Below are 26,630 nucleotides of genomic sequence, written 5' to 3' on the forward strand. Positions count from 1 at the left end.
GGAGCTCACAGCGAGCGCTCACTCTGCTCCCGGGATTTGAACCTGGGACCTTTTGGTCTGCAGGTTCAGCAGCTCAGCGCTTTACACACTGTGCCACCAGGGGCTTCTAAAACTAAAATGGTATTTTAGTTAATATTTAATTATTAATTAATTATTAAGGGGTGCTTTGCTTGTGCTTTTGGTGCACAAAGGCAGAAGGGAGTTGGACTAAATGGCCCAAGGGGTCTCTTCCAATCCTCTTTATTATTTGTATGATGATGATGATAATGATGATGATGATGATGATTATTATTAACATTGAGGTTGTGTTGTCAAAGGCTTTCAAGGCCGGGATCACAGGGTTGTTGATGATGATGATGATGATTATTATTATTATTAACATTGAGGTTGTGTTGTCAAAGGCTTTCATGGCCGGGATCACAGGGTTGTTGATTATATTATTATTATTATTATTATTATTATTATTATTATTATTATTATTAACATTGAGGTTGTGTTGTCAAAGACTTTCAAGGCCGGGATCACAGGGTTGTTGATTATTATAATAATATTATTATTATTAACATTGAGGTTGTGTTGTCAAAGGCTTTCATGGCTGGGATCACAGGGTTGTTGATTATATTATTATTATTATTATTATTATTATTATTATTATTATTATTAGTATTAACATTGAGGTTGTGTTGTCAAAGGCTTTCAAGGCCGGAATCACAGGGTTGTTGATTATTATTATAATATTATTATTATTAATATTGAGGTTGTGTTGTCAAAGGCTTTCAAGGCCGGGATCACAGGGTTGTTGATTATTATTATAATATTATTATTATTAACATTGAGGTTGTGTTGTCAAAGGCTTTCATGGCCGGGATCACAGGGTTGTTGATTATATTATTATTATTATTATTATTATTATTATTATTATTATTATTATTATTATTAACATTGAGGTTGTGTTGTCAAAGGCTTTCAAGGCCGGGATCACAGGGTTGTTGATTATTATTATAATATTATTATTATTAACATTGAGGTTGTGTTGTCAAAGGCTTTCATGGCCGGGATCACAGGGTTGTTGATTATTATTATTATTAATATTGAGGTTGTGTTGTCAAAGGCTTTCAAGGCCGGGATCACAGGGTTTGTTGTATGTTTTCCGGGCTGTCTGGCCATGTTCCAGAAGCATTCTCTCCTGATGTTTCGCCCACATCTATGGCAGGCATCCTCAGAGGTTGTGAGGTTGATGGGAGATATTAGTATATGGAGGTATATGGTATATTAATTTCTCCATATACCTCACAACCAGGTCATGTGGTCACTGGCATGATTGCATGGAGCGCCGTTACCTTCCCACCAGAGCAGTACCTATTGATCTACTCACATTTGCATGTTTTCAAACTGCTAGGTTGGCAGAAGCTGGGGCTAACAGTGGGTGCTCATTCCACTCCCGGGATTTGAACCTGGGACCTTTTGTACATATAGAAGCCAAAAGAAAAAAAAGGACCTGGAAAGCTATAAGCGGACTGATCTTTGCCAACTTTCCAGCATTTCTTGGAGTGATATCCTCCCTTTCTATCAGGGATAGCAGTGATAAGATCCAATAAAATCAAAGTATCAAACAGTGATAGAAATTTTAGGTTATTTTGCATGATTCATCAGGTGCCTCGTGCTTCAGAAACTCCAGTTTAGGGCCATTTTTTGCCCAAAGACCTTTTAGTATGAAAGTGGAGACAGGAGGGAAATGGTTTCGCCCAGCCTTTCCTTCCCAAAAGGAAGCCGAAAGTATTCATCTATCCACATCAGTATGTCCAAAACGGTGCAGCTCAGCCTGAGTTGGGCTGCCTGCTGGGGAAGGGATTTATATCTCGATCCGCGATGATATTCGCTCCGAATTCTAGATCGGATGCCCTTCTCTGCTTACCGTTGTTGAGTCGAGGGTGACTAATCGCGCACCTCCGCCAGGACCCTTTTAAAGCTGATGTTTCTCCAGTCTTCGGTGCCAGAAGGAAATGTGAGACCCCTTTCCCTCCAACCACCCCTGCCTTCCTTTTTATGGCAAGATTATTTAGGTGGAGAAAGGGCTCCCAATCCCCTCCAGCCAGCAGCGCTTCCTTGCTGCCCATCCATCTAAACCAGGGGTCCCCAAACTAAGGCCCGGGGGACGGATGCGGCCCTCCATGGTCATTGACCTGGCCCCTGTCCTAAACTTTAGACTTAGGGTTGACCTAAGTCTACCTGGTCTTTGGAGGTCTCTTTGCTTATCTATGGTCTTATAAGATCGTCTAGATGGTCTTTGAAGGTCTCTTAGCTTAGCTACGGCCTTATGAGACCATCTAGATGGCTTTTGGAGGTCACTTTCCTTACCTATGGTTTTATGAGATTGTCTAGATGGCCTTTGGGGGCCCCTTTCCTTATCTATGGTCTTCTGATGGCCTGATGAGATCATCTAGATGGCCTTTGAGGGTACCTTTCCTTACCTACGGTCTTATGAGACCATCTAGATCAGGGGTCCCCAAACTAAGGCCCGGGGGCCGGATGCGGCTCATCGAAGCCATTTATCCAGCCCCCATGGCAACCATCATCATCATTATTATTATTATTATTAACATTGAGGCTGGGTGGCCATCTTTCAGGGGTGCTTTGCTTGTGCTTTTGGTGCACAAAGGCAGGAGGGGATTGGACTCAATGGCCCAAATGGTCTCTTCCAGCCCTCTTTATTACCATTATTATTATTATTATTATTATTATTATTATTATTATTATTATTATTACTACTATTAACATTGACGCTGGGTGGCCATCTGTCAGGGGTGCTTTGCTTGTGCTTTTGGTGCACAAAGGCAGGAGGGGATTGGACTCAATGGCCCAAATGGTCTCTTCCAGCCCTCTTTATTACCATTATTATTATTATTATTATTATTATTATTATTATTATTATTATCATTATTATTACTATTAACATTGAGGCTGGGTGGCCATCTGTCAGGGGTGCTTTGCTTGTGCTTTTGGTGCACAAAGGCAGGAGGGGATTGGACTCAATGGCCCAAATGGTCTCTTCCAGCCCTCTTTATTACCATTATTATTATTATTATTATTATTATTATTATTATTATTATTATTATTATCATTATTATTACTACTATTAACATTGAGGCTGGGTGGCCATCTGTCAGGGGTGCTTTGCTTGTGCTTTTGGTGCACAAAGGCAGGAGGGGATTGGACTCAATGGCCCAAATGGTCTCTTCCAGCCCTCTTTATTACCATTATTATTATTATTATTATTATTATTATTATTATTATTATTATCATTATTATTACTACTATTAACATTGAGGCTGGGTGGCCATCTGTCAGGGGTGCTTTGAATGTGCTTTCGGTGCACAAAGGCAGAAGGGGATTGGATTCAATGGCCCAAAGGGTCTCTTCCAACCCTCTTTTTGTTGTTGTTGTTATTATTATTGTTTGGTGGCCAACTATAGTCCGGCCCTCCAACGTTCTGAAAGATCGTGAACTGGCCCCGTTTAAAAGGTTTGGGGACCCCTGATCTAGATGGTATCTTCAGGTCTCTTTGCTTACCTATGGTCTTATGAGATCATCTAGATCAGGGGTCCCCAACCCAAGGCCCTCCAAAGTCATTTCCCTGGCCTCTGTCCCAAACTTTAGACTTAGGGTTGACCTAAGTCTGAGATGACTTGAAGGCACACAAGAGCAACAATCCTAATTTTGGACTATTTCATCATAGTCCAGCCCCCCAACAGTCTGAGGGACTGTGAATCGGCCCGCCACTTACAAAGTTTGAGGACCCCTGATCTAAACGGCTGAAGGAATGAAGACTTAGCCTTTGCAGAAAGGGACCTACTGGTTAAGAAATGTAGAGGAGGAAAATATTCAGCATCTCCAAGCCTTGAATAGGGTCAAGCCGAGCTTCTCCAACCTGGTGGTTTTCATTCGTGTTGAGCTATAACACCCATCATCCCCTGATAATGGCTCTGTTGGTTGAGAATTCCTTCCTTATTGGGTGACTCCATAAAACCCTTTGATAGAGTCACCTTAGGGTTGTCATAACTTGGAAACTTGGACTCATCCGGAGCAACATTTCCAAGAGAGACATCTTTAAGGGAAACTCATCCTTCAAACGCTGATCTCTTTCCCCAGGAACCTTTGAAAAGCTTCTGAGGAACGTCAACTCCCACCAAAATGAATCATATTCAGTCAAACCAACTTTTCCAATGTGTTGGATATTTGTTTTGTGTGTCCACAACTCTCAAGTTATGACAGCTCTAAAGTGATCCTTTGGTTCATGCAGAACGATCGTGACCTTCAAGCAATAGTTAAGATCTGAAGGACATCTCAAACCAGGATCTGTGATTTCAAACAAAACATAGTTTACAACCCAGCTTGAACCCACAACTTCAGCCAGTTGGCGAAACCACACAACAAACCATAGTAGTGGTGTTTGAACACAAGAAACAGGTTTGTTGGAGGAAGTTGGTCTAGATGTCACTACGAAGTTGGGTTAGTTCAGACATCACAACAATCTACAGTTAGTGATGTTTGAATCACAAGAAATTGATTTGTTGGAGAACATTGGTCTAGATGTCACTACAAAGTTGGGTTAGTTCAGACATCACAACAATCTAGTTAGTGATGTTTGAACCACAAGAAACGGGTTTATTGGAGAACGTTGGTCTAGATGTCACTACAAAGTTGGGTTAGTTCAGACATCACAACAATCTACAGTTAGTGATTGAATCATAAGAAACGGGTTTGTTGGAGAATGTTGGTCTAGATGTCACTACAAAGTTGGGTTAGTTCAGACATCACAACAACCTACAGTTAGTGATGTTTGAACCACAAGAAACGGGTTTGTTGGAGGAAGTTGGTCTAGATGTCACTACGAAGTTGGGTTAGTTCAGACATCACAACAACCTACAGTTAGTGATGTTTGAACCACAAGAAACAGGTCTGTTGGAGGAAGTTGGTCTAGATGTCACTTCAAACATTGTCAGTTCAGACATCACAACAATCTATAGTTAGTGATGTTTGAACCACAAGAAATGGGTTTGTTGGAGAACGTTGGTCTAGATGTCACTTCAAAACTGGTTCAGTTCAGACATCACAACAATCTATAGTTAGTGATGTTTGAATCACAAGAAACGGGTTTGTTGGAGGAAGTTGGTCTAGATGTCACTACAAAGTTGGGTTCGTTCAGACATCACAACAATCTACAGTTAGTGATGTTTGAATCACAAGAAACGGGTTTGTTGGAGGAAGTTGGTCTAGATGTCACTTCAAAGTCTGATCAGTTCGGACATCACAGCGATCTATAGATAGTGGAATTCTCTGAATCATGGCTCAAAGAAGATAAGTGGTAGAAACCAAGGTAGTTGTCCTTGTTGTTTGCCTTCAAGTTGTTTTGGTAGAAACCAAGGTAGTTGTCCTTGTTGTTTGCCTTCAAGTTGTTTTGGTAGAAACCAAGGTAGTTGTCCTTGTTATTATTGTCTGCCTTCAAGTTGGCTTGGGTTGGGTTATGGGAACCTTAAGGCAAAGCTATCATGGGGTTTCTTGGGGCCGAGAGAGAGTGACGTGTCCAAGGTCACGCAAAAAGCGGGGAATTGAACCTTGGTCTCCAAAGTCCTCCACTGCTCAACCATCTCCAAATGTTTCTATGCCCAGTTGCAGTTCAACCTTCCTTTGTTACCTCCAGTTCAGCCTCATCCTTGAGCAAGACGGAGAATTATGAATAAGCTGCAACAAGATCACTCTCCCAACCGGCTGGAGGAACACCGTGACTCTTGTGTTCCTAAGCAAAGCCTTAAGATCCGAAGCAGAGATTGCTCCTCCAGCCAAAGGTTTTAACGCCCTTCAAAGGGCCACCCAGCCTTTGGCCACTTTTGGAGGCTGAGGTCGTTGGGCAGGTATTTATATGTCCCCTCTCTGCCCTATTCTTCTCCCCTGAGATCACCTAAAATGGTAAGATGTTTGGAGTGGGATGAGGTCCATGAGTCCTGGGGAAGGGGAGGGGACATCTCCGGGGCTAGCCCTCCCCCCATATTAATAGCCGCCCCGAACCGTAGGCCTGGGAGCAAAGTGGGGATGCTCCTGGATCAGCTCAGGTCCCAGATCTAAGTTGGACGTTTGGGGTTTCCCAGGATGGCTTACCACCGGCACTCAGGTAAACTGAGTCTGGTTTGCATGCATGGTTTTGGATCAACATCTAATGTAAGGCAGGTTTGCTTGCCTTTCTCTCTCCAGCAGGATTATGATTTCCCCATGTCTGGATTTATTGCATCCTTAGAGACAGCACTGAAGGCTTGCCAGCCAGGGATTAAGAGTCCCGGAGATTGGGAGATTCTAAGGATCGAATTGGGAGATTCTAAGGATCAAATTGATCGAATTGGGAGATTCTAAGGATAGAATTGGGAGATGCTAAGGATCGAATTAGGAGATTCTAAGGATAGACAAGGAGCCCCGGTGGCTCAGTGTGTTAAAGCGCTGAGCTGCTGAACTTGCAGACTGAAAGGTTCCAGGCTCAAACCCTGGGAGCGGCGTGAGCAGCCGTTGTTAGCTCTAGCTTCTGCCAACCTAGCAGTTCGAAAACATACCAATGTGAGTAGATCAATAGGTACTGCTCCGGCGGGAAGGTAACAGCGCTCCAAGCAGTCATGCCTTTGGCCACATGACCTTGGAGGTGTCTACGGACAACGCCGGCTCTTGGGCTTAGAAATGGAGATGAGCACCAAACCTCAGAGTCGGACATGACTGGACGTAACGTCAGGGGAAACCTTTACCTTTTAAGGATAGACATCTATGGCTTGCTTATAGAGTGTATTAACTTTTGCATTTTATTATTACTATTATAACATTATTATTATTATTTTATTGTGACACAGCAAACAAGATAGACATGCTGGATTTCATATCACAAAATCACAAGTCGAACACTTCCCAAGTGTCTAGGACTGTGTGATGTATTTTCGGATGATGCGCGCAGATCCCAGTCGGGTGGCCTTTTGCAGTGGGCAGATCGTAATTTTGTCAATGTCTATTGTTTCCAAATGCCGGCTGAGATCTTTTGGCACGGCACCCAGTGTGCCCATCACCACCGGGACCACCTGCACTGGATTATTATTATTGTATTATTGTATGACACAGCAAACAAGATAGACATGCTGGATTTCGTATCACAAAATCACAAGTCGAACACTTCCCAAGTGTCTAGGACTGTGTGATGTATTTTTGGATGATGCGTGCAGATCCCAGCAGGGTGGCCTTTTGCAGTTGGCATTATCATTATTATTATTATTATGCCATTTTGCATTCTTGACAGAGTGTCAAAACAGAGAGCTTAGTCATTTTGTTGTGGTTGTCCCCTAACAAACTTGGGTTGGTTCAGACATCACAACAATCAATGGTTTAGTGTCATCGGGGATCATGGATCTTAGAAAGCAGGGTAGCTGTCTTTGTTGTTGCTGTTGTGTGCCATCAACTCATTTGTGAATTGTAAGGCAACCCTATGATGTTTTTTCCCCTGGGGCTGAGAGAGTGTGATTCATCTCCAAATGAGGACTTGAGCCTTGGTCTCGAGTCTTAGGATGCACCGGCACTGCAGTTTCATACCGCTTTGACTGCCATCGCTCAACTCTATGACATTCTGGGAGTTGTAGTTTGGTGCAGCCTTCTGTGGCAGAGGTGAACAACCTTGTAAAACTACAACTCCGAAATCAGCAGGGCAGTGAATCCATCCTAGGCCATGATGTGTCTTCCTTTCCTCCAGTTGTCTTGAACTCATTATCCTGCTACTAAATCTGCCAAGTGGATGACTATTTGCATTAACGCAGCTCGTGTTCTGACATTATTCCTCCATAATTCATTTGTCCTGTTGCTGTTCTCTTGTTGTGGCTTTATCACAAAGAAAAACATCCTGTGCTCGCTTTCTGCTTATCGCCTTCGGTTTCTGCAAACTGTTGCCATGACACGGCTGCCTTGATATAGCAGGGCCCAAATCCCGGGCCAACGAGCGAAAGGGCAAGTGAGTCAGGAAAACAATGGGGTCATGGGTTTATATTTAGACGGCGGCGGAGAAATGACTTGGCAATTAGCGCATTTGTTTTTCTTAACTCTCCCCGGTTGGTGCCAGGACCTTTGGGCTGGAACGGTCTTTCGATGGTCTTCTTCGGCCCTATAATTTCAAAGCAGGAATGGCAATTGGCATCCCAAAGGGCAGAGATTGTGGTCTGAAGATGCAGCATTGCTTTAACAAAAACAAAGCGAAGACACACAAGGAGGGGATCTTTCTATTTCTCCAGTGTTCCTGATGGAAGAGGCAATTTGACTGTCTGGATCAGGGGTCTCCAAACTTTTTAAACTGGGGACCAGTTCAAACCGTTGGAGGGCCGGACTATGGTTTAAAAAAAGCTATGAACAAATTCCTATGCACACTGCACATATCTTATTTTGGAGTAACAAAACGGGAACAAATACAACCTCAATGGGGTTGTTGTGTGTTTTCCGGGCTGTATGCCCGTGTTCCAGAAGTATTCTCTCCTGACGTTTCGCCCACATCTATGGTAGGCATTCTCAGAAGTTGTGAGGTATATTTATTTATTTACAGCATTTATATTCCGCCCTTTTTTCTCACCCCGAAGGGGACTCAGGGCGGATCACATTACACAGATAGGCAAACATTCAATGCCTTTTAACATAGAACAAAGACAAGACAAACATAGGCTCCGAGCGGGCCTCGAACTCATGACCTCCTGGTCAGAGTGATTCATTGCAGTTAATTGCACTGGCTTGCTCTCCCGCCTGCGCCACAGCCTGGGTATATGGAGAAACTAATATAGCATATGAGCCCCGGTGGCGAAGTGTGTTAAAGCGCTGAGCTACTGAACTTGCAGACCGAAAAGGTCCCAGGTTCAAATCCCAGGAGCGGATTGAGCACCTGCTGTTAGCTCCAGCTTCTGCCAACCTAGCAGTTCAAAAACATGCCAATGTGAGTAGATCAATAGGTACCGCTCCAGCGGCAAGGTAACGGCGCTCCATGCAGTCATGCCGGCCACTGACCTTGGAGGTGTCTACGGACAACGCCGGCTCTTCGGCTTAGAAATGAAGATGATCACCAACCCCCAGAGTCAGACATGACTGGACTTCACGTCAGGGAAAACCTTTACCTTTTTTAATATACCATATACAGTAGAGTCTCACTTATCCAAGGCTCGCTTATCCAACGTTCTGGATTATCCAACGCATTTTTGTAGTCAATGTTTTCAATACATCCTGATATTTTGGTGCTAAATTCGTAAACAGAGTAATTACTACATAGCATTACTGCATATTGAATTACTTTTTCTGTCAAATTTGTTGTATAACGCGATGTTTTGGTGCAAAATTTGTAAAATCATAACCTAATTTGATGTTTAATAGGCTTTTCCTTAATCCCTCCTTATTATCCAACATATTCGCTTATCCAACGTTCTGCCAGCCCGTTTAGCTTGGATAAGTGAGACTCTACTGTACCAATAAAAATACATTAAAATAAATGTAATAGTAGCAACAATAATTTTACCAATAATAATAGAGAAAAATTAAAATGTACCATATATTCTTGAGCATAAGCTGACTCAAATATAAGCCATCCAGGACGTTCACCCGAGTATAAGCCGAGGGGGGCTTTTTCAGTCTTAAAAAAAGGGCTGAAAAACTAGGCTTATACTCGAGTATATACAGTAATTATCCGTCCACAGCCTCTTTAGTTCACAATCAATGGGAGTGTCTTAAAAAAGAAGTCACAAATATATATACACACACATATACAAACACCATTTATTGCATTTCCGAAGCAGCACAGTATTGGCCCCGGAGCAGCATAGCTTGGATATTTCAAGTTTATTTGTCTGGGATAAGAACTTTTGGCTTGTCTTGGCCATATCATGGCGAGAACAGCGACCTTCTCACCTTGGCCCTTTCAAAGCAAGAATTGTGTTTTTTGTGGGAACAGTCATTTTTGTTCTGTCCAAGAACATGGCGTTCGTGCGACTCATTTTTCTTGAATGTTTCCTGTTTACTTCTTGAGATGCATGTCATCTTTGTGTATCTTTGCCAGCATCCAGTGGAAAGAGAGAAAGGCATTACTCTTCTGGGCTGCTGTGAGTTTTCCGGGCTGAATGGCCATGTTCCAGAAGCATTCCCTCCTGACGTTTCGCCCACATCTATGGCAGGCATCCTCAGAGATTGTCAGGTCTGCTGGAAACTAGTCAAGTGGGTTTGATATATATCTGTGGAATGTCCAGAGTGGAAGAAAGAAGTCTTGTCTGTTTGAGGAGTGTGAGAATGTTGCAATTGGCCACCTTGGTTAGCATTGAATGGCCTTGAAGATTCAAAGCCTGGCTACTTCTTGCCTGAGGGAATCCTTTGTTAGAAGGTGTTAGCTGGCCCTTCAAAGCCTGGCTACTTCTTGCCTGAGGGAATCCTTTGTTAGGAGGTGTTAGCTGGCCCTTCAAAGCCTGGCTACTTCTTGCCTGAGGGAATCCTTTGTTAGGAGGTGTTAGCTGGCCCTTCAAAGCCTGGCTACTTCCTGCTGCGGGGAATCCTTTGTTGTTTATGTGGAATCTATTCCACAGATAGATAAACCCCACTTGTCTAGTTTCCAACAGACCTCACAACCTCTGAGGATGTCTGCCATAGATGTCGGCGAATGTCAGGAGAGAATGCTTCTGGAACATGGCCATACAGCTCTGAAAACTCACAGCAACCCAGTGATTCCAGTCATGAAAGCCTTCGACAACACATTGAATCTAATAACAACAACAATAATAATTTGTCAAAAACTCATTTGACAAGTACTTTCCTTGTCGTCTTTCCATAGGAGTATTTCAGTGGCCTTTGAGGACTGGTTACTTTGGCAGAATATGATTTTGTATTGGCGGCTTTCTCTTTAATGAGATATTTTTGAACAGTTTGGAATCCCTTGATAGGTATTATTCTATAGGTCAGTTGGTCATAGGAAGCTTTCTAATGCCCTCTGGCGGCAACAAGCGGGAAAGTTGAGCCCTAAATCACATTTTCAGAAGTGTCAAAATGTTCAACTTCTTCTGTGTTCCCTTTGCAGCCTTAGCCTTAATTTTAACTGTTCTTTTGCAGTTGCAATCTCACATGAATTTGCCCTCTTTTATAAAAACTCCCCACTTTTACTCACCTGAGCATCAGATAAGATGACTGAAAGAATGACGAATGCCATCTTGTTAAAGGGATATTTTTATATACAGTAGAGTCTCACTTATCCAACATTTATCCAACGCATTTTTGTAGTCAATGTTTTCAATGCATTGTGATATTTTGGTGCTAAATTCGTAAATACAGTAATTACTACATAGCATTACTGCGTAATTAACTACTTTTCTGTCAAATTTGTTGTATAACATGATGTTTTGGTGCTTCATTTGTAAAATCATAACCTATTTTGGTGTTTAATAGGCTTTTTCTTAATCTCTCCTTGTTATCCAAGATATTTGCTTATCCAACGTTCTGCCGGCCCGTTTATGTTGGATAAGTGAGACTCTACTGTACCTAGGAAAGTAAGGCTATGAGGATAACCGAAATAGTTACCCCAGTGTATCTAGGACTGGAATGAACAGGAATGGGAGAATCGGTGTGGTATATGGATTATCATTTTATTTCAATTGAAGAAAATATTATATTCTCTGGAGGATAGTTGGAACTGTTCTTCACACCAAATATGGAAATAATACTACTTTGGATAATGTTCCCATAATCCCACCAGTTAGGGGCTATGTTGGCTATAGGGCACCGAAAGTCTACCTTGTAAGCTTGTGCTCCGTACAACCAATGTGGTTACTAGTAGGTGGATTAAGGGGAATTGGTGTAAAGAGTAGTGTTTCAAAACCGAGGCCTCCACCAATCCATCCATCCCTCTATTGCAGGCAACTCTCTGATCTGTCTGTGTTTTTCCCCAGGGCCCAGCAGTTACACCGTGGGCACCATGTCGGAGCGCTTCGACTGCCACTACTGCCGCGAGAACTTGCACGGGAAGAAATATGTGCAGAAGGAAGGCCGCCACTGCTGTGTCAAGTGCTTTGAGAAGTTCTGTGCCAACACCTGCGCCGAATGCCGGAAACCCATTGGGGCTGATACCAAGGTGAGGGCGGGGATGTACGTACGTACATGAATGGACGGAAATTATCAATGACTTATCACTGGATAAGCATTGACTGGCATCCTGCATGTAGCATAGCAGGTGAAACTGAAAGGAACACTTATATAAGTCCTTTTTTATGAATGCCTTTGTTTCTCAAAATCTAAGATTGTCTCTACCAAATTCTCATAATAATAATAATAATTATAATAACAACAAAACAAATAATAATAAAACAAGAAAACTCATGAACATTCATCATTCACTGCACCCTCGCAGTGATGTTGACCGGCTATATCTGCCTAGATGATCAGGTGGCAGAGGACTCTTGCAAGTAAAACAAGCAGTCAAAGAAGAAGAACATGCCCTGGCAGAATATGGAAAGCAAAGTGAAGAACCTGCTTTTATTGAAGTCAAAAATCAGAAACTTCTCAAAGCACAGCAGACAAAAAACCAGTACAAGAAAACCGCACTACAAACTAGAGCTGACAGCTGGCACAACAAAACTGCATGGAAAGTTCCTTGACAAAATTGAAGGAAAAGCTGATAAGGAGAAGACCTGGCTCTGGCTCACGAATGGGACCCTGAAGAAGGAGACAGAAGGCCTGATCCTTGCAGCCCAGGAGCAAGCCATCAGAACAAAGGCAATTAAGGCCAAGATCGAAAAATCAGCTGATGACCCAAAATGCAGACTGTGCAAGGAAACCGATGAAACCATTGATCATATCCTCAGGTGCTGTAAGAAAATCGCACAGACAGACTACAAACAGAGGCACAACTATGTGGCCCAAATGATTCATTGGAACTTATGCCTCAAGTACCACCTCCCAGCAGGAAAGAACTGGTGGGATCACAAACCTGCAAAAGTCTTGGAAAATGAGCACGCAAAGATACTGTGGGACTTCCGAATCCAGACTGACAAAGTTCTGGAACACAACACACCAGACATCACAGTTGTGGAAAAGAAAAAGGTTTGGATCATTGATGTTGCCATCCAAGGTGACAGTCGCATCGACGAAAAACAACAGGAAAAACTCAGCCGCTCTCAGGACCTCAAGATTGAACTTCAAAGACTCTGGCAGAAACCAGTGCAGGTGGTCCCGGTGGTGATGGGCACACTGGGTGCCGTGCCAAAAGATCTCAGCCGGCATTTGGAAACAACAGACATTGACAAAATCACAATCTGCCAACTGCAAAAGGCCACCCTACTGGGATCTGCACGCATCATCCGAAAATACATCACACAGTTTAGACACTTGGGAAGTGTTTGACTTGTGATTTTGTGATACAAAATCCAGCATATCTATCTTGTTTGCTGTGTCATACAATATAATAATAATAACAACAACAAAACAACTTTATTTTTGTACCCCTCTTCCATCTCCCCGAAGGGACCCGGGGCGGCTTACATGGGGACGAGCCCGAACAACATTGTTAAAATATGACATACTAAGTACATACTTCACGCTAAATGGTGAATGTAGATGTATCCCTTCCCTTGGCTGAGACAATGTCCTGTTTATCAGTAATCTCAGTGAATATAAGCAATGATAAAACATTTTGCAAGTACAATGGTCATGGGAAGAGTAGCCCAAATGCATGCCAAGAGAGAGGGAGACAACATTGATGAAGTTGGAGACCGGATACTTGATTTTGTTTGTCAGCACCCAATCTCTGAATCACAATTGAAGAAGTACAAAGGTTACATATGAATCAAGGAAGGATTACATACTTCAAACATCCTATTGTGAATGCATGCTTCTAACATTTCAGGGGTTCTGGGCAAGGAAACTCCACCAATTGGCTTTGTCCACGTTTCCTATGTCAAGCATCTTTTCTCTCCATTGCAGTGCCAACAAAACAATGATCCAACTTTTCCTCCTTCCACATTGCTTACACTGGCGTAGCACTGCCAACATAGCAACAACAATTCTTTATTGATTAGTCACTTTTGACCATATCAAAACATGTAAAACATACAATACGTACACACTTACGCATACATACAATAAAACCATGTAAAGATACAAAACATCCCGACCTGCGGCGTAATAACCCGCGGCTAGACAAATACAGAGTAAAAAGGTTAAAATTAGTAATTTCCTAAGGTAAGGTTTGAACGAGGACAGAGGTAAATAAAATAAGTGTCTTGTCCGTAGTAAATTTTAAGTTTGGATTTTGTTAATGGCAATAATGTATCAGCTCTCAGCTTCCATCTTCTCACGAATGGCCAGCGCTTTTTGCGTAAAAAGGGCCAGTTTTAAAATAAGAGTTTTTATCTGAACCCTGTAGAAGGATATGCAACATAGCAATGATCTAGTCCTTCCGCTTAGTAGTGTCATTATATTCATGATCCAGTCATTGGAAGAATATTGTGCTTATGGTGGTTTCCCTCCCGTCTTGTTTTCCCTGAAGGAGCTGCATTTCAAGAACCGCTACTGGCACGAGAATTGTTTCCGCTGCTTCAAGTGCTACACATCCCTGGTGAACGAGCCCTTCATGCTGAAGGAGAACAACAAGGTCTGGTGCAACAAGTGCACCACCACTGAGGATGCGCCCCGCTGCAAGGGATGCCTGAAGCCCATCGTGGCAGGTGGGTTGGAGCCTCTCCTGTCCACCGACCGACTTTTGTTTCCTTTCTACAGCATAGTTACAGATTCGTAGTTACAAAATCTAGGCTAATTAAGAAACCTAAGAGTTGGAAGAGATTGCAGCTCTACTCATCAGGAAGCTCATCTTGATGTTTAGGTGGAATCCCTTTTTCCTGCTACAGTAGAGTCTCACTTATCCAAGCTAAACTGGCTGGCAGAAGCTTGGATAAGCGAATATCTTGGATAATAAGGAGGGATTAAGGAAAAGCCTATTAAACATCAAATTAGGTTAATGATTTTACAAATTAAGCACCAAAACATGTTATACAACAAATCTGACAGAAACAGTAGTTCAATACGCAGTAATGTTATGTTGTAATTACTGTATTTACGAATTTAGCACCAAAATATCATGATATATTGAAAAAACTGACTACAAAAATGGCTTGGATAATCCAGAAACTTGGATCAGCGAGGCTTGGATAAGTGAGACTCCACTGTATTTGAATCCATTGCTCCACTGTCTCCCAGTCCCTGGAGCAGCAGGAAACAACCAAATAAAAGGCTTGAGTGATTTGTTATAATTGTATTATTTTACTTTGTTTAATAATGTGTATTATGTTGTTATGTAATGTTTGTGTTGCTTTTATGACTGTAAACTGCCCTGAGTCCCATCCAGGAGATAGGGCAGTATATAAATAAAGTTTTATTCTTATATTATTATTATTCTGCCCTCAATGAAACATAGGCTGAGTCCCTGGAAGAGTTATGAGCTTGCCTAAACCTCTTCTCTAAGAGCTTGTCTAAGCCTCCGGTGGCAAAGTGTGTTAAAGCGCTGAGCTGCTGAACTTGCAGACCAAAAGGTCCCAGGTTCGAATCCGGGGAGCGGAGTGAGCGCCTGCTTTTAAGCCCCAGCTTCTGCCAACCTAGCAGTTTGAAAACATGCCAATATGAGTAGATCAATAGGTACCGCTCCGGTGGAAAGGTAATGGCGGTCCATGCAGTCATGCCGGCCACATGACCTTGGAGGTGTCTACGGACAACGCCGGCTGTTCGGCTTAGAAATGGAGATGAGCACCAACCTCCAGAGTCAGACACGACTGGACTTAACGTTAAGGAAAACCTTTACCCTTTTACCTTAAACCTCTTCAGTAAAACCACTTTGTAGAGAAATGATTAATTTCAGTTTCTGTTGCAGTGGATGATTGGCTTCACACCTCTGGCCTCTTTTTCCTTTTCTCCTGGCAGGTGACCAGAATGTGGAGTACAAGAAGACTGTCTGGCACAAGGACTGCTTCACTTGCGACCAGTGCAAGAAGGTGATCGGCACGGCCAGCTTCTTCCCCAAAGGGGACGAGATCTACTGCGTCACCTGCCATGAGCATAAATTCGCCAAGACCTGTGTGAAGTGCAAGAATGTAAGTTCTGTAGAACGCCTTTGTAGTTTGGGTGAGGATGATTAGAAGTAGCTGCCCGATGCCAGGCCTTATACTAAACGAGAACCAGTATAATGTAGTTTTTAAAAATAAATCTTATATTGTATGAAGGGAGCCCCCGGTGGTGCAGTGCGTTAAAGCGCTGAGATGCTGAACTTGCAGACCGAAAGGTCCCAGGTTGCAATCCGGGGAGCGGAATGAGCACCTGCTGCTAGCTCCAGCTTCTGCCAACCTAGCAGTTTGAAAACATGCAAATGTGAGTAGATCAATAGGTACTACTTGGGAAGGTAACGGCGCTCCATGCAGTCATGACCCTGGAGGTGTCTATGGACTACGCCGGCTCTTCAGCTTAGAAATGGAAATGAGCACCAACCCACAGAGTCGGTCACGACTGGACTTAACGTCAGGGGAAACCTTTACCTATATTGTACGAAGTCAGACCTTTGGTCCATCTAGTTTAATTTTGTCTGCTCAGACTAGCAGCAGCAGAATCTATCCAGGATTTCAGGAAGGTTATTTTTTATAGCTCTACTTTGACCATCCTCAGTTTTCCCATTTTGATACTAACCTGAAATTAGAAGTGTTTGGCGCCAATATGGAAATTCAGGGTTTGTTTTAGCTTGAGACTGATCTTTTGCTTATCTGGGTACTGCAATGCATAAGGTCAAAACCATTGCTTCTTAAGGAACTGCTACCATCTATTATCCTCATTTTACAAATGGGACAAATGTGGGTGAGTCAACTGCCAGAACTCATTTGAACACTGGTCCTTGGTATATATTTCAGTGGGATGAGGTCCTATTGTAATACTGAGGTTATGATCTAATCACGAGAAGAAAACCTTCTCCAGATGATATGCAGATTGTGAATGGATAAATGGATGGGAAAGGTTCTGTAAGATGCACAACGACAGCGCACCGAGCGGCTGGTTTCTTTTTCCCCGCCAGGCCATCACCTCCGGAGGAGTCGCCTACCAGGACCGCCCCTACCATGCCGAGTGCTTTGTGTGCGCCACTTGCTCCAAGAAGCTGGGCGGGCAGCGCTTCACGGCCGTGGAGGACCAGTTCTACTGTGTGGATTGCTACAAGTCCTTTGTGGCCAAGAAATGCAGCGGATGCAAGAACCCCATCACGGGTAAGCAAATCAGTCGTCTCCAAAAGGGACTGAATGCTGGTTTACTCATGTGTATGTGTCTCACATGGAAATGCAAAAACCCTTTATGGGCTTTTCAGCTTCTGTTTCTCCCACAGCAAAATCTCACCCGTTCCCAATTCCTTGCTGTTGCTGTGTGCCTTCCTTTCCCACTTATGGCATCCCTAAGACAAACTTATCAAAGGATTTCGTTGCCATCATGTTTCCAATGTCCCTAAATTAGACCAGATTTGTTGAGATGTTTGCCTCCCTCTGACATTGAGAATGTGACTTCTCCAAGGCGACAATACTGGTTTTCATGTTAGAATGGGGATTTGAATCCTGGTCTCCAATGCGGAAACCACAACACCTTGCCGATCCTTATCATTCCTTAACACGAGTCTTTCTAAACCTTGCTTCCCTGGAGAGACCCCAGAAATAATTTTCAGGTCTCAGGGAATCCCTGTAGAAATATTATATTTACAGTTACAGTAGAGTCTCACTTATCCAAGCTAAACAGGCCGGCAGTACCTTAGATAAACCAATATCTTGGATAATAAGGAGGGATTAAGGAAATGCCTATTAAACATCAAATTAGGATATGATTTTACAAATTAAGCACCAAAACATGTTATACAACAAATTTGACAGAAAAAGTAGTTCAATAGACAGTAATGCTATGTAGTAATTACTGTATTTACGAATTTAGCACCAAAATATCATGATGTATTGAAAACATTGACTACAAAAATGGCTTGGATAATCCAGAAGCTTGGATAAGCGAGGCTTGGATAAGTGAGACTCTACTGTATTTAAAGTTGGTTTTTCCTGCTGAATCAAGATCTCCCATGATATGTATAGGATTTCAAATGACCTAGGTTGAGAAATGCTGATTTATTCTCATCTCTCAAGATGGTACAAACACCCAAGCGGCAAAATGGTGCAGCTATGTCTTTGATGCTCATCAGCTGTATTTGTTTCGGTCTCTCAGGTTTCGGGAAAGGCACCAACGTGGTCAGCCACGAAGGCCAGTCGTGGCATGAATACTGCTTCAACTGTAAGAAGTGCTCCATCCCGCTGGCTAACAAGCCTTTTGTCTTCCATGCTGAGCAGATTTACTGCCCTCCTTGTGCCAAGAAGCTGTAAAGAGGAGGAGGAGCAGCAGGAAGAAAAGCAAGCAACTGCCTTGCTGCCGAGTGGCTTTAGAGCCTTGTGCTTGGATACAAGCGACATAGCTGTCTGGTTTTCCATTGTTTGCTTTCTTAGGAGGGTAAGGCCCCCTCTTTACTCACTCTATCCCCTTCCCGCTGCAGGTGATATTAAATAAAAATGCCACCCTAAGAGCTGCCGCTAACCCTACTTCCTTGACATCCTTGAAAAGCTGACTGAAGTCTTTAGGCTTCTGCTTTACATAACCAAATATGCTTCTTGTGTCCGGGACTAAGTCCAGTAATATGAGGGTGAATTCACATGGCTGCTTGAAAAAAGAGGGCTCTGTCCTCCATTTGTTGTGTAGTCGCATTAAGCAAAGCCCTTGAACTGAGTTTAGGTCCTGTTTCTGATATTACCGAGAATTTTAAATGTTTTTGTTAGTTTTAAAAGCAGATTTTTCTTCGGTTGTCTGTCATTTACCTTTAATTGCTGTTGTCCCATTATATTTACTTCACACACCAGCAGAAAATACTTCCTTTTCAAAGAAGCGAGGTCTTCTGCATCTTGTCTGGAAAAATTCCTGTTCCGCTGACCATATTATAGGACATCTATGGAAGAGATTCCAACTGTAGGGCCTCCCCGTTTTTAGAACAAAAATTCTCTCCTTTGGCTAATAAAACCTTTGCATCTTACCTTTGTGCCAGACACTGGGGTCCTTCTATCTCAAGGTGCTTTCTTCCTAAAATTCATTTTCCTCCACTACCTACTTAAGAGATCGTCCTTGTTTTATGAGACCAGGCTTCATTTGGGTGCTCCTCTGTCATATTTTGGGAGAACAGCAGGTTAGGTTTCACAATTAAGCTTGTCCAGTGTGATAGGAAAAAAATAGCTTGTTGTCTAGGGTGAAAAAGAAGCAGCCCTTTGACTCCACCCTGTAATAGGAAAAGTTTGGTGCTTCCTTTATACATGCATTCAACATAATCCATACGTGGCAATACATTTCCCCGCTTTTCATCTACTTAAGAGAATGTAGCTGAATACATAATACACAGCTTCCCTTAACCAGCGTGTAACCTTCAGGCTTGGCTACGGCTGACTTTAGACTAAGCCACCCTTAAGCACATTTAAGAACCCACCGTAATCCTTTTAGGTTTCCTGGATTGTAAAAGCAGCTCATTTGACCACTAGCTTTTCTACCCTACGACTGAAATAACAGCTTTTTTGTGTACGCTTTTGACAACGTCTTTGCAAAGCCTGGAGCAAATAGGGACGCTGTAGGAGCAGGGTGGCGTGGTGACACCCCTTGTGTTCTGCCAAAGCGTGTCCGCTAATAAACAGAAACTACGGCTTATCTGGAGTCAGGAGTCCTGTTTTCTTTGTGACGCCATTCCTGTTTGTGGAAAAGCCCTTATACTAAAAAGGTGGCTCCATTTGGGGTTTGTTAAGGCACAAGCAGTACATAATTCTGACCATCTCCTGCTTCTGGAACCAAGAACAACTTTGCAACATCAGCTACTTTGTTGTATGTCTTTCGGGCTGTGTGGCCATGTTCCAGAAGTATTCTCTCCTAACGTTTCACCCACATCTATGGCAGGCACCCTCTGAGGATGCCTGCCATAGATGTGGGCGAAACGTCAGGAGAGAATACTTCTGGAACATGGCCACACAGCCCGAAAGACATACAACAACCCTGTGATCCCGGCCATGAAAGCCTTCGACAACACATCAGCTACTTTACTTTTAAACTGTGTTCTGTTGTCCTCTGTTTTTCTCCTTCCCTCCCAAATCCTGAACAGTGAAAGTGGGAAAAGGGGGCACCACTAGAAATGCTCACTTGAGGGGTCTCTACTGACTGCATCACCTATTCTTTCAATAACAACAACAACAACAACAACAACAACACCCGCTTCTTCTTGTAATGGCGGTTATTGCAAATAGCAGACACCATTTGGGCAGTTTCTCTTCTTAGTCGAAGGGGGAGACCTGAATAACCTGCTACTGGCAGACCTCTTTTCAGTTGCAAAGTTTATTTAACAGTGCATCATGTATTTACATACAGGCTGTAACCAAGCATCAAACAGGCATCAGTTTTGCACAGGAAAACAAAACAAAACAGAACTAATATTTGGAGCATCATGCTTGTTAGAATGATTGTCTCTGGCAGAACGAAAAAGCTATCATACAAAAATACCCCTGTTTTGTCAAAACCTAAGGCACTGCTCTAAACGTCCTAAAACATTTGGAAACAGCAAAGCATACAAAGGGAAGGGTGGAGGACAACAACCACAACAACAAGGGGAAAGGGCCTGTTGATTCTTCTAAATGACTTGGGAATAGGAACATGGTTCCAGTGCAAGCGTCTGCACTAGAAAGTAGAAAAGAGGGAGGCAGCTTAGCGCTCATGTGGCCGCTGCCAACCATTGAAAAAAGAGCTCTTTGAAAAGGGACGCCAAACTGTTTGGGGCCTGAGGACCAACACAACGCTTCATTCCAGAGCCCATTCCTTCATGTGATATCAAGTCAGAGGGAGTTAAGGCTACGCAGGTTGCTCAACAACGGCCATGAAGGCCGAGAGAAAGCGCACCCAAAGACACAACCAACAGGGACAAAACAGAACGGAACAAAAAACACAACAGCAAGGGTCTAATACTGGTTTTATGTACACATACGCACACAAATAATACTTACAAGGCGTGAAAGAGCAACTTAAATACATGTCATGTGTGTATGTGTCTTTCTCAAAAGAAGGGGTTCAAACAAAACCAATGAAAACCACATTAATTCAAATGGATCGGGCAAAATGTGTGGGAGATGAACAAGCAAATGGCACAGAGAGGCCAACCACCAACCCCAAGGTGCCCCGTTTGCTCAGCGCATATTTGGATTCATTTTTAAAAAATTAAGTAGTTTAAAGACCATCTGTTGAAAAGGCTTAGGTGAGTTCAAGATAAATATAGAAGAGGCTTTCTCAGCCCGCTGGTCTCCCAAATACTTAAGGAAATGCTATATAGCTTGGAGAATAATTGAGTTGGGGGTCTTGCCTGTGCCAAACCTCTGCCTGTACAATTTGTGTAAGAAGCTCCTATTGTATATCCACATTGACAAGACTAATAAACATTTGTGTTGCAGGGCCCATGGTGCACCAGGAGGAGGTCACAATGGTGCCAACCACAGGGCCATGGTCAAAAGGAACTCAAGTGAGGTGTGAGTTCTGGCTTTTCCAACTTGTCAGAGCAAATCCTTTCAAGGTTTGTTAGAGAATATTCTATCAAGTTTATGCTACAGACAATCTGACCAGAAAAACAAATATACCTGTCACCTAACCTGGAGCGAAGTGGAGCATTCTCCACTATTTCCATCCAGATCTCTCTGTAAAAACTGCCTCCTGCAGTGATGAGGCTAATATGCTAGTAACACATGACAAAACATTGGTTTTGGTTTTTAATGTGCATTAGAATCGCATCATTCTGTCTTGCTTATGACAAACACTCTAGGAGAAGTCTTGTATTTCACCCCAACCGGAACAATTAAAGAGGCACTGGCAATTTTAACGAACATTTCATTAGAAAGTGTTATTTTTTTAAAAAGGAAACCTGGTTAAACGGATTCATGTCACAGAGCAACAGCAAGTGTTTTCCTGAAAAGGTCTCAAAGTGCAAAGCTCTGATGGGGGACAGAGTTTATCTTTATTTGCTCGAAACATGGACCAAAAACAGGCCCACAAGCAGCTCAAAAACAAGGCCTTCATGACTTGTGGAAACCCTGAATGTCCCGAAGTGCTGGTCAGGAGCCTTCCAGGGTTCTAGTGTTCACAGTTCTGTTCAAAAGCAAGGGATAACTCTGTTATAGGACCCTCCTGCTAAGCATTAGCACACCCCGCTAAGGATGAAACTGACATTTCAGGGCTCAGCACCAAAGAGGCACACACAAATCGGGTTTCGTTTTGTGCAGCAAGCCAGGTTATTCTCAAACAATACATGGATCAAAATGTTCTCTTTCCCAGAGTGAGAAAAGAGAGGGCAGTTTAGCCAAGGACTGGGGTGACGGGTGACATTCCACCAGGAAGGAAGGAAGGAAGGCCCCTGAGCCAAACATCCTAACCATAGAGTTAATTCGCTAGGGGAGGGGAGAACAAGGGACAACACATATTGCTTGAGTTGCAGCAGAGAATGGGAAGGGACTGACTCCCTATTTCCCACCCGATTCGGAGCATCCTTCCCTGCATTCAACTCTTTTGGAGAACCTTGTTCTTTACAAAAACAAAGCCTGCCAAGTTCAAACTAAGTGGAGATTTGGTTTCTGGACTGAACCGAGGAAAGAAGGCAGGCAGGCAGGCGGCGAGCCCCCCGGTCAGTGTATATTACCTGATGCCGCCTCTATGGGTTTGGTCAAGGGATTCGTGGCACTTTCCTCCTCAAAGGCCAGTCTGGGGCTGGCAGGCACCGCAGTCGCCGCAGCGTCCTTACAGTTCTGAGAGGCCATCTCAGCAGCGAGGCTCTCTGAACTGAGCCTGGTTGTCTTGGGGTGCAGGTCGAGATCGATGATCTCCTCAAAACTCCACGCCGAAGGTTTCCCATTCAGGTTAGAAAGGAATCCTACTGAATGGTCGGCTTCATTGATACCCAAGATCCCCGAGTTCCCAATAACTACGTCTTTTGCTGGAAGGCTGCAAAGGGATGGCAAGAAAACCAGGGTGCATCTTGAACCTTGGTGCTCTGAGGCATTTTTAAAGCTCCACACACTTTCCAAAGCAGTGGTTCCCAACATGTTGTCAGTGAGAACTAAACTATGGTCTGCGGCCTCACTGTTACTATACCGTTGCAACGAACCAGACCCTTCCTTGGGCCATGCGCCCGTGGCAAAGAGGTGAGAGAAAGCAGTTAGGGACAGTTTCTTGGGTCTCACGCTCAGCTTTTTGTATTTTTTAAACTTCAGCCCCCTCCCCTTCTTTTTTTTTTACTTGTGTGTTAACAAAATCCACGGATAATAACAGTCCAACCAAAAAAAAAGTTTTTTTCCTTGGTGTCTGTTTTTAGGCCTGTTTCTGAGGTTATTTGGGGTGCCGAATCAGAAAATTCACTTCTGAAACTCTGCTACCCAATACATCATTATCCTAATAGGTCATAATCCCTAATAGGTTGTGATCCTAAAAGGTCATAATCCAATAGTCCTATAATATCTTGTTATATTTCCCCATTCCTATTGTTTCTTATTTCTTCCATCCCACATATACATATATTATTTTAATTCTTCCAAATATTCTATTATTTAGCTATGTCTCTTTCAATATTTTTCATATACTGCAGGCCATTCCACCTATCCACTAATCATCTTAATACTATTGAGTTGAACATTTAAAACGTTGTTCAATCCTTGTAATTTCAACCGTGTATTTTATCTTAATGTATCCCCCCTCAAATTTTGCTTTTAATCAGAATTGATCATACTATATTTCAGTAATCCATAATGGATGGCTCTCCTGACACATCTTGAAGGCACCAGGCTTACCTGGCTTCTATTGTCGGAGGGAAATACAAGGAACTCCCATCTTCATTCCTCCGATCGACTTCCTCCAGCCGGTCCCCATTGACAAAGACATCATCTGCCTCCATTTTGGATTCGTCTTGGAAGGAAGCAAAACTGTGCTCCATCTCTGGACCATCTTCAAGGGAAGAGGAGTCATACTTTGCCTTCTCTGAAATGAGAGAATGAGAATAGAGGCGGTGCTGCACACATGGCAAAAAAGAAATGATTTCTACCTATTTTGAAACTGTAGAACAGATCTTAAAGCTTACTGTAAAATCTACTCTCAAAGTGCTTAGATGGAAAAAAAGAGACACAGAGAACAGGATGGATCCCTTCGTCGTTTCTTCTCCACTGTTCAGCCCCTGACTGGAATAAAGGCCTTTCATTCTGCAAGTTTCTAAGTCACCAAGGACTCCCTCTTAAGATAGTCAAAAACCAAGGTGCAGATACAGCCCTTACCAGGTTGATCTTGCTTTTCAAGGCCCAGCTCTTCCTCTTCTTCAGCATATTCATCCTCCTCATTTGATTTATCTTCATTCTGTATTAAAGAAAGGGGGGGGGAGTGGTAAGAGACCAGCAAGCAACGAGAATACAAAAGGTTCCTGTGCTATTTGCTTTTGCTGAGCATCCAAATAATGACCAGAAACACAAGCAGCTCAAAGGCTGTTGATAGTCTCTGTTATCTGTTGGCATAGAGAAAATCGATCACATCTGGAATTTCTGCTTGATGTTTCCTCATATTTATTTATATGCTGAGGAAACATGGGGAGGCCATGCGGCTCTAACCAATTGTAGCATCAGATGCACCCAAGAGTCTTCCTGTGCCAGGCCAGGGTGAGGGGCTTTCGGCTTAGAGAAAACCAGACTCCCTACATTTCAACTTCTTTACATAAACAGTCTTGAACATAAACAAAGAGCAGGATCAGCAGGATCAGGCCTGAAACGACACTTACCTTGGCTTCGTTCTGCTCTGCCTTCCGAGTTCTCTTCATGATCTCTTCAATTCTCTGTTTCAACGACAGGGATGCCATTTAAGATAACAGAAAGATTCAATTCCCTATTTGCAGACACTGGGGTGTTAGTATCGAGCATGTTTCACTATGTGCTTTCATGGATGCATTTTAGTTATGTTGTGCCCTGCCTTGAGCTGGGAGATCTATGTTCCTATCTCTCCAAAGACACAAAACCATACAGGTGAATCTGGGACAATCCTTGTCTCATAACATACATCTAGGAGTTGTCATCAGCATAAAATGAGAAGACCAAATGTAAAAACAGTTGTGCTGTTTTATTTATTTATTTACAACATTTATACCCTGCCCTTCTCAACTGAGGGGACTCTTTAAACTCTTTGGCAGAAAGGCAGATGGGACACGAAACGAAAGGAACAAAACACAGCAGATTCCAGACCTGTGGCTGTGTTCATTACAGGTTTGCATTCCTAAGGTATGAAAGAAAGTGACTGACATTAAGAGGCAGATACCTTTTTCCTCTCCATTCTCTCCTGCATATTCTGCTGCATGATTCGCTCCCGCTCTTGACGCTGCTTTTCAGCCTCTTCCAGGGCCTTTGCTTCGGCTTCTTCTCGCTAAAATGAAGAGCAAAAGGGTGCCATTTGGGGAAGCCAGCCACTACCAAAAGGCCAGCCAAGCTAAAAAAAACATGAAGGATCTGTTTTTTTTTTTCCTGAGCCCAAACCTGTAGCTGAAGTTCGGCCTGCTTTTCCTGCTCTTCCTGCTCCCTCTGAAGCCGTTCCTTCTCAGCCAGCCTTTGTTGTTCTTCCTCTTCCACTTGCCTCATGGCTTCCAGTTCTCTGAGCGCTTCTTCCGCTTGGACCTGCTCCTCAAGCGCCTTCTTGACCATTTCTTCTTTTCTGACCCTAAGAGTCCCAAATATATTGACAAGGGATCAGAGCCCTGTCGTTATGTTCTCTCTCAGGAATACTCTAAGATTTGTGTGTTTCACAGAATTATGGAAAAAATAAACCCGTGTATGATTCCACAGTAAGCTGACTTCAGGAAAGGCAAAAGCTGCACATCATAAATGCCGAGCCTGACTCAGCACATAGAAGACGGTTTTGAAAGGAAGCCATCTTCATAGACCTGTCAGCAGCCTATGGTACTATAAATCATCACCTCCTGAGAAAAACTTATAACATCACAAAGGATGACCACCTCACCCGCTTCATAGAAAATCTGCTACAAAACAGAAGCTTTTGGTTGAATTTTAGGGCCAGAGAAGCAGATGGCCAAAACAGAAGAATGGCCTGCCTCAGGGGAGTGTGCTTGCTCCATCAATGTTCATTTGTGTAAATGTTAAACATTGATCAGCCACTGCCAGAAGGGACAGAGTTTCATCTATACTGACGATCATGCCATCACCACTCAAGCAGGGAGCTTTGAAATGGTTGAAAAGAAGCTTCCCAAAACTTTAGATGCTCTTACTGCCTATTACAGGGAAAACCAGCTGATTCCTAATCTATCTAAAATGCAGATGTGTGCTTTTCACCTTAAGAACAGACAAGATCTCGAGCTCTGAGGATTACCTGGGAAGGAATCCCACTGGAGCATTGCACCAAAATACTTGGGAGTTACCCTGGACCATGCTATGACTTATAAGAAGCTCTGCTTTTGACTATCAAGCAAA

The 26,630-nt window shown here is 43.1% G+C and overlaps 2 protein-coding genes across 14 annotated transcripts in view; one reads left to right on the forward strand and one right to left on the reverse strand.

Annotated features, from left to right (window-relative positions):
- The window catches only part of fhl1 (four and a half LIM domains 1), a 51,673-nt gene extending 31,858 nt beyond the window's left edge, over window positions 1–19,815 (forward strand). For 3 of the 4 annotated variants that reach the window (XM_062963681.1, XM_062963679.1, XM_062963680.1), the window contains exons 2-6: window positions 11,970–12,151; window positions 14,564–14,741; window positions 15,988–16,157; window positions 17,123–17,309; window positions 18,298–19,815. In XM_062963681.1, the coding sequence (XP_062819751.1) occupies window positions 11,970–12,151; window positions 14,564–14,741; window positions 15,988–16,157; window positions 17,123–17,309; window positions 18,298–18,452 (872 nt within the window). In that variant the 3' untranslated portion in view covers window positions 18,453–19,815. Of the gene's footprint in view, window positions 1–6,063; window positions 6,170–11,969; window positions 12,152–14,563; window positions 14,742–15,987; window positions 16,158–17,122; window positions 17,310–18,297 lie in introns of those variants that run through there. The other variant, XM_003228004.3, reaches the window with a different exon arrangement.
- A 653-nt stretch (window positions 19,816–20,468) lies between these two features.
- map7d3 (MAP7 domain containing 3) overlaps window positions 20,469–26,630 on the reverse strand; it is a 43,959-nt gene continuing 37,797 nt past the window's right edge. For 9 of the 10 annotated variants that reach the window (XM_008121480.3, XM_062963685.1, XM_062963684.1 and 6 more), the window contains 6 exons: window positions 25,683–25,863; window positions 25,468–25,572; window positions 24,938–24,991; window positions 24,444–24,522; window positions 23,967–24,153; window positions 20,469–23,124 (listed from right to left, as the gene is read on the reverse strand). In XM_008121480.3, coding sequence (XP_008119687.2) covers window positions 22,809–23,124; window positions 23,967–24,153; window positions 24,444–24,522; window positions 24,938–24,991; window positions 25,468–25,572; window positions 25,683–25,863 — 922 coding nt within the window. In that variant the 3' untranslated portion in view covers window positions 20,469–22,808. The remainder of the gene's footprint in view (window positions 23,125–23,966; window positions 24,154–24,443; window positions 24,523–24,937; window positions 24,992–25,467; window positions 25,573–25,682; window positions 25,864–26,630) is intronic. The other variant, XM_008121475.3, reaches the window with a different exon arrangement.

The sequence above is a fragment of the Anolis carolinensis genome, unplaced genomic scaffold (assembly GCF_035594765.1).
Source record: "Anolis carolinensis isolate JA03-04 unplaced genomic scaffold, rAnoCar3.1.pri scaffold_12, whole genome shotgun sequence".
NCBI lineage: Eukaryota > Metazoa > Chordata > Lepidosauria > Squamata > Dactyloidae > Anolis > Anolis carolinensis.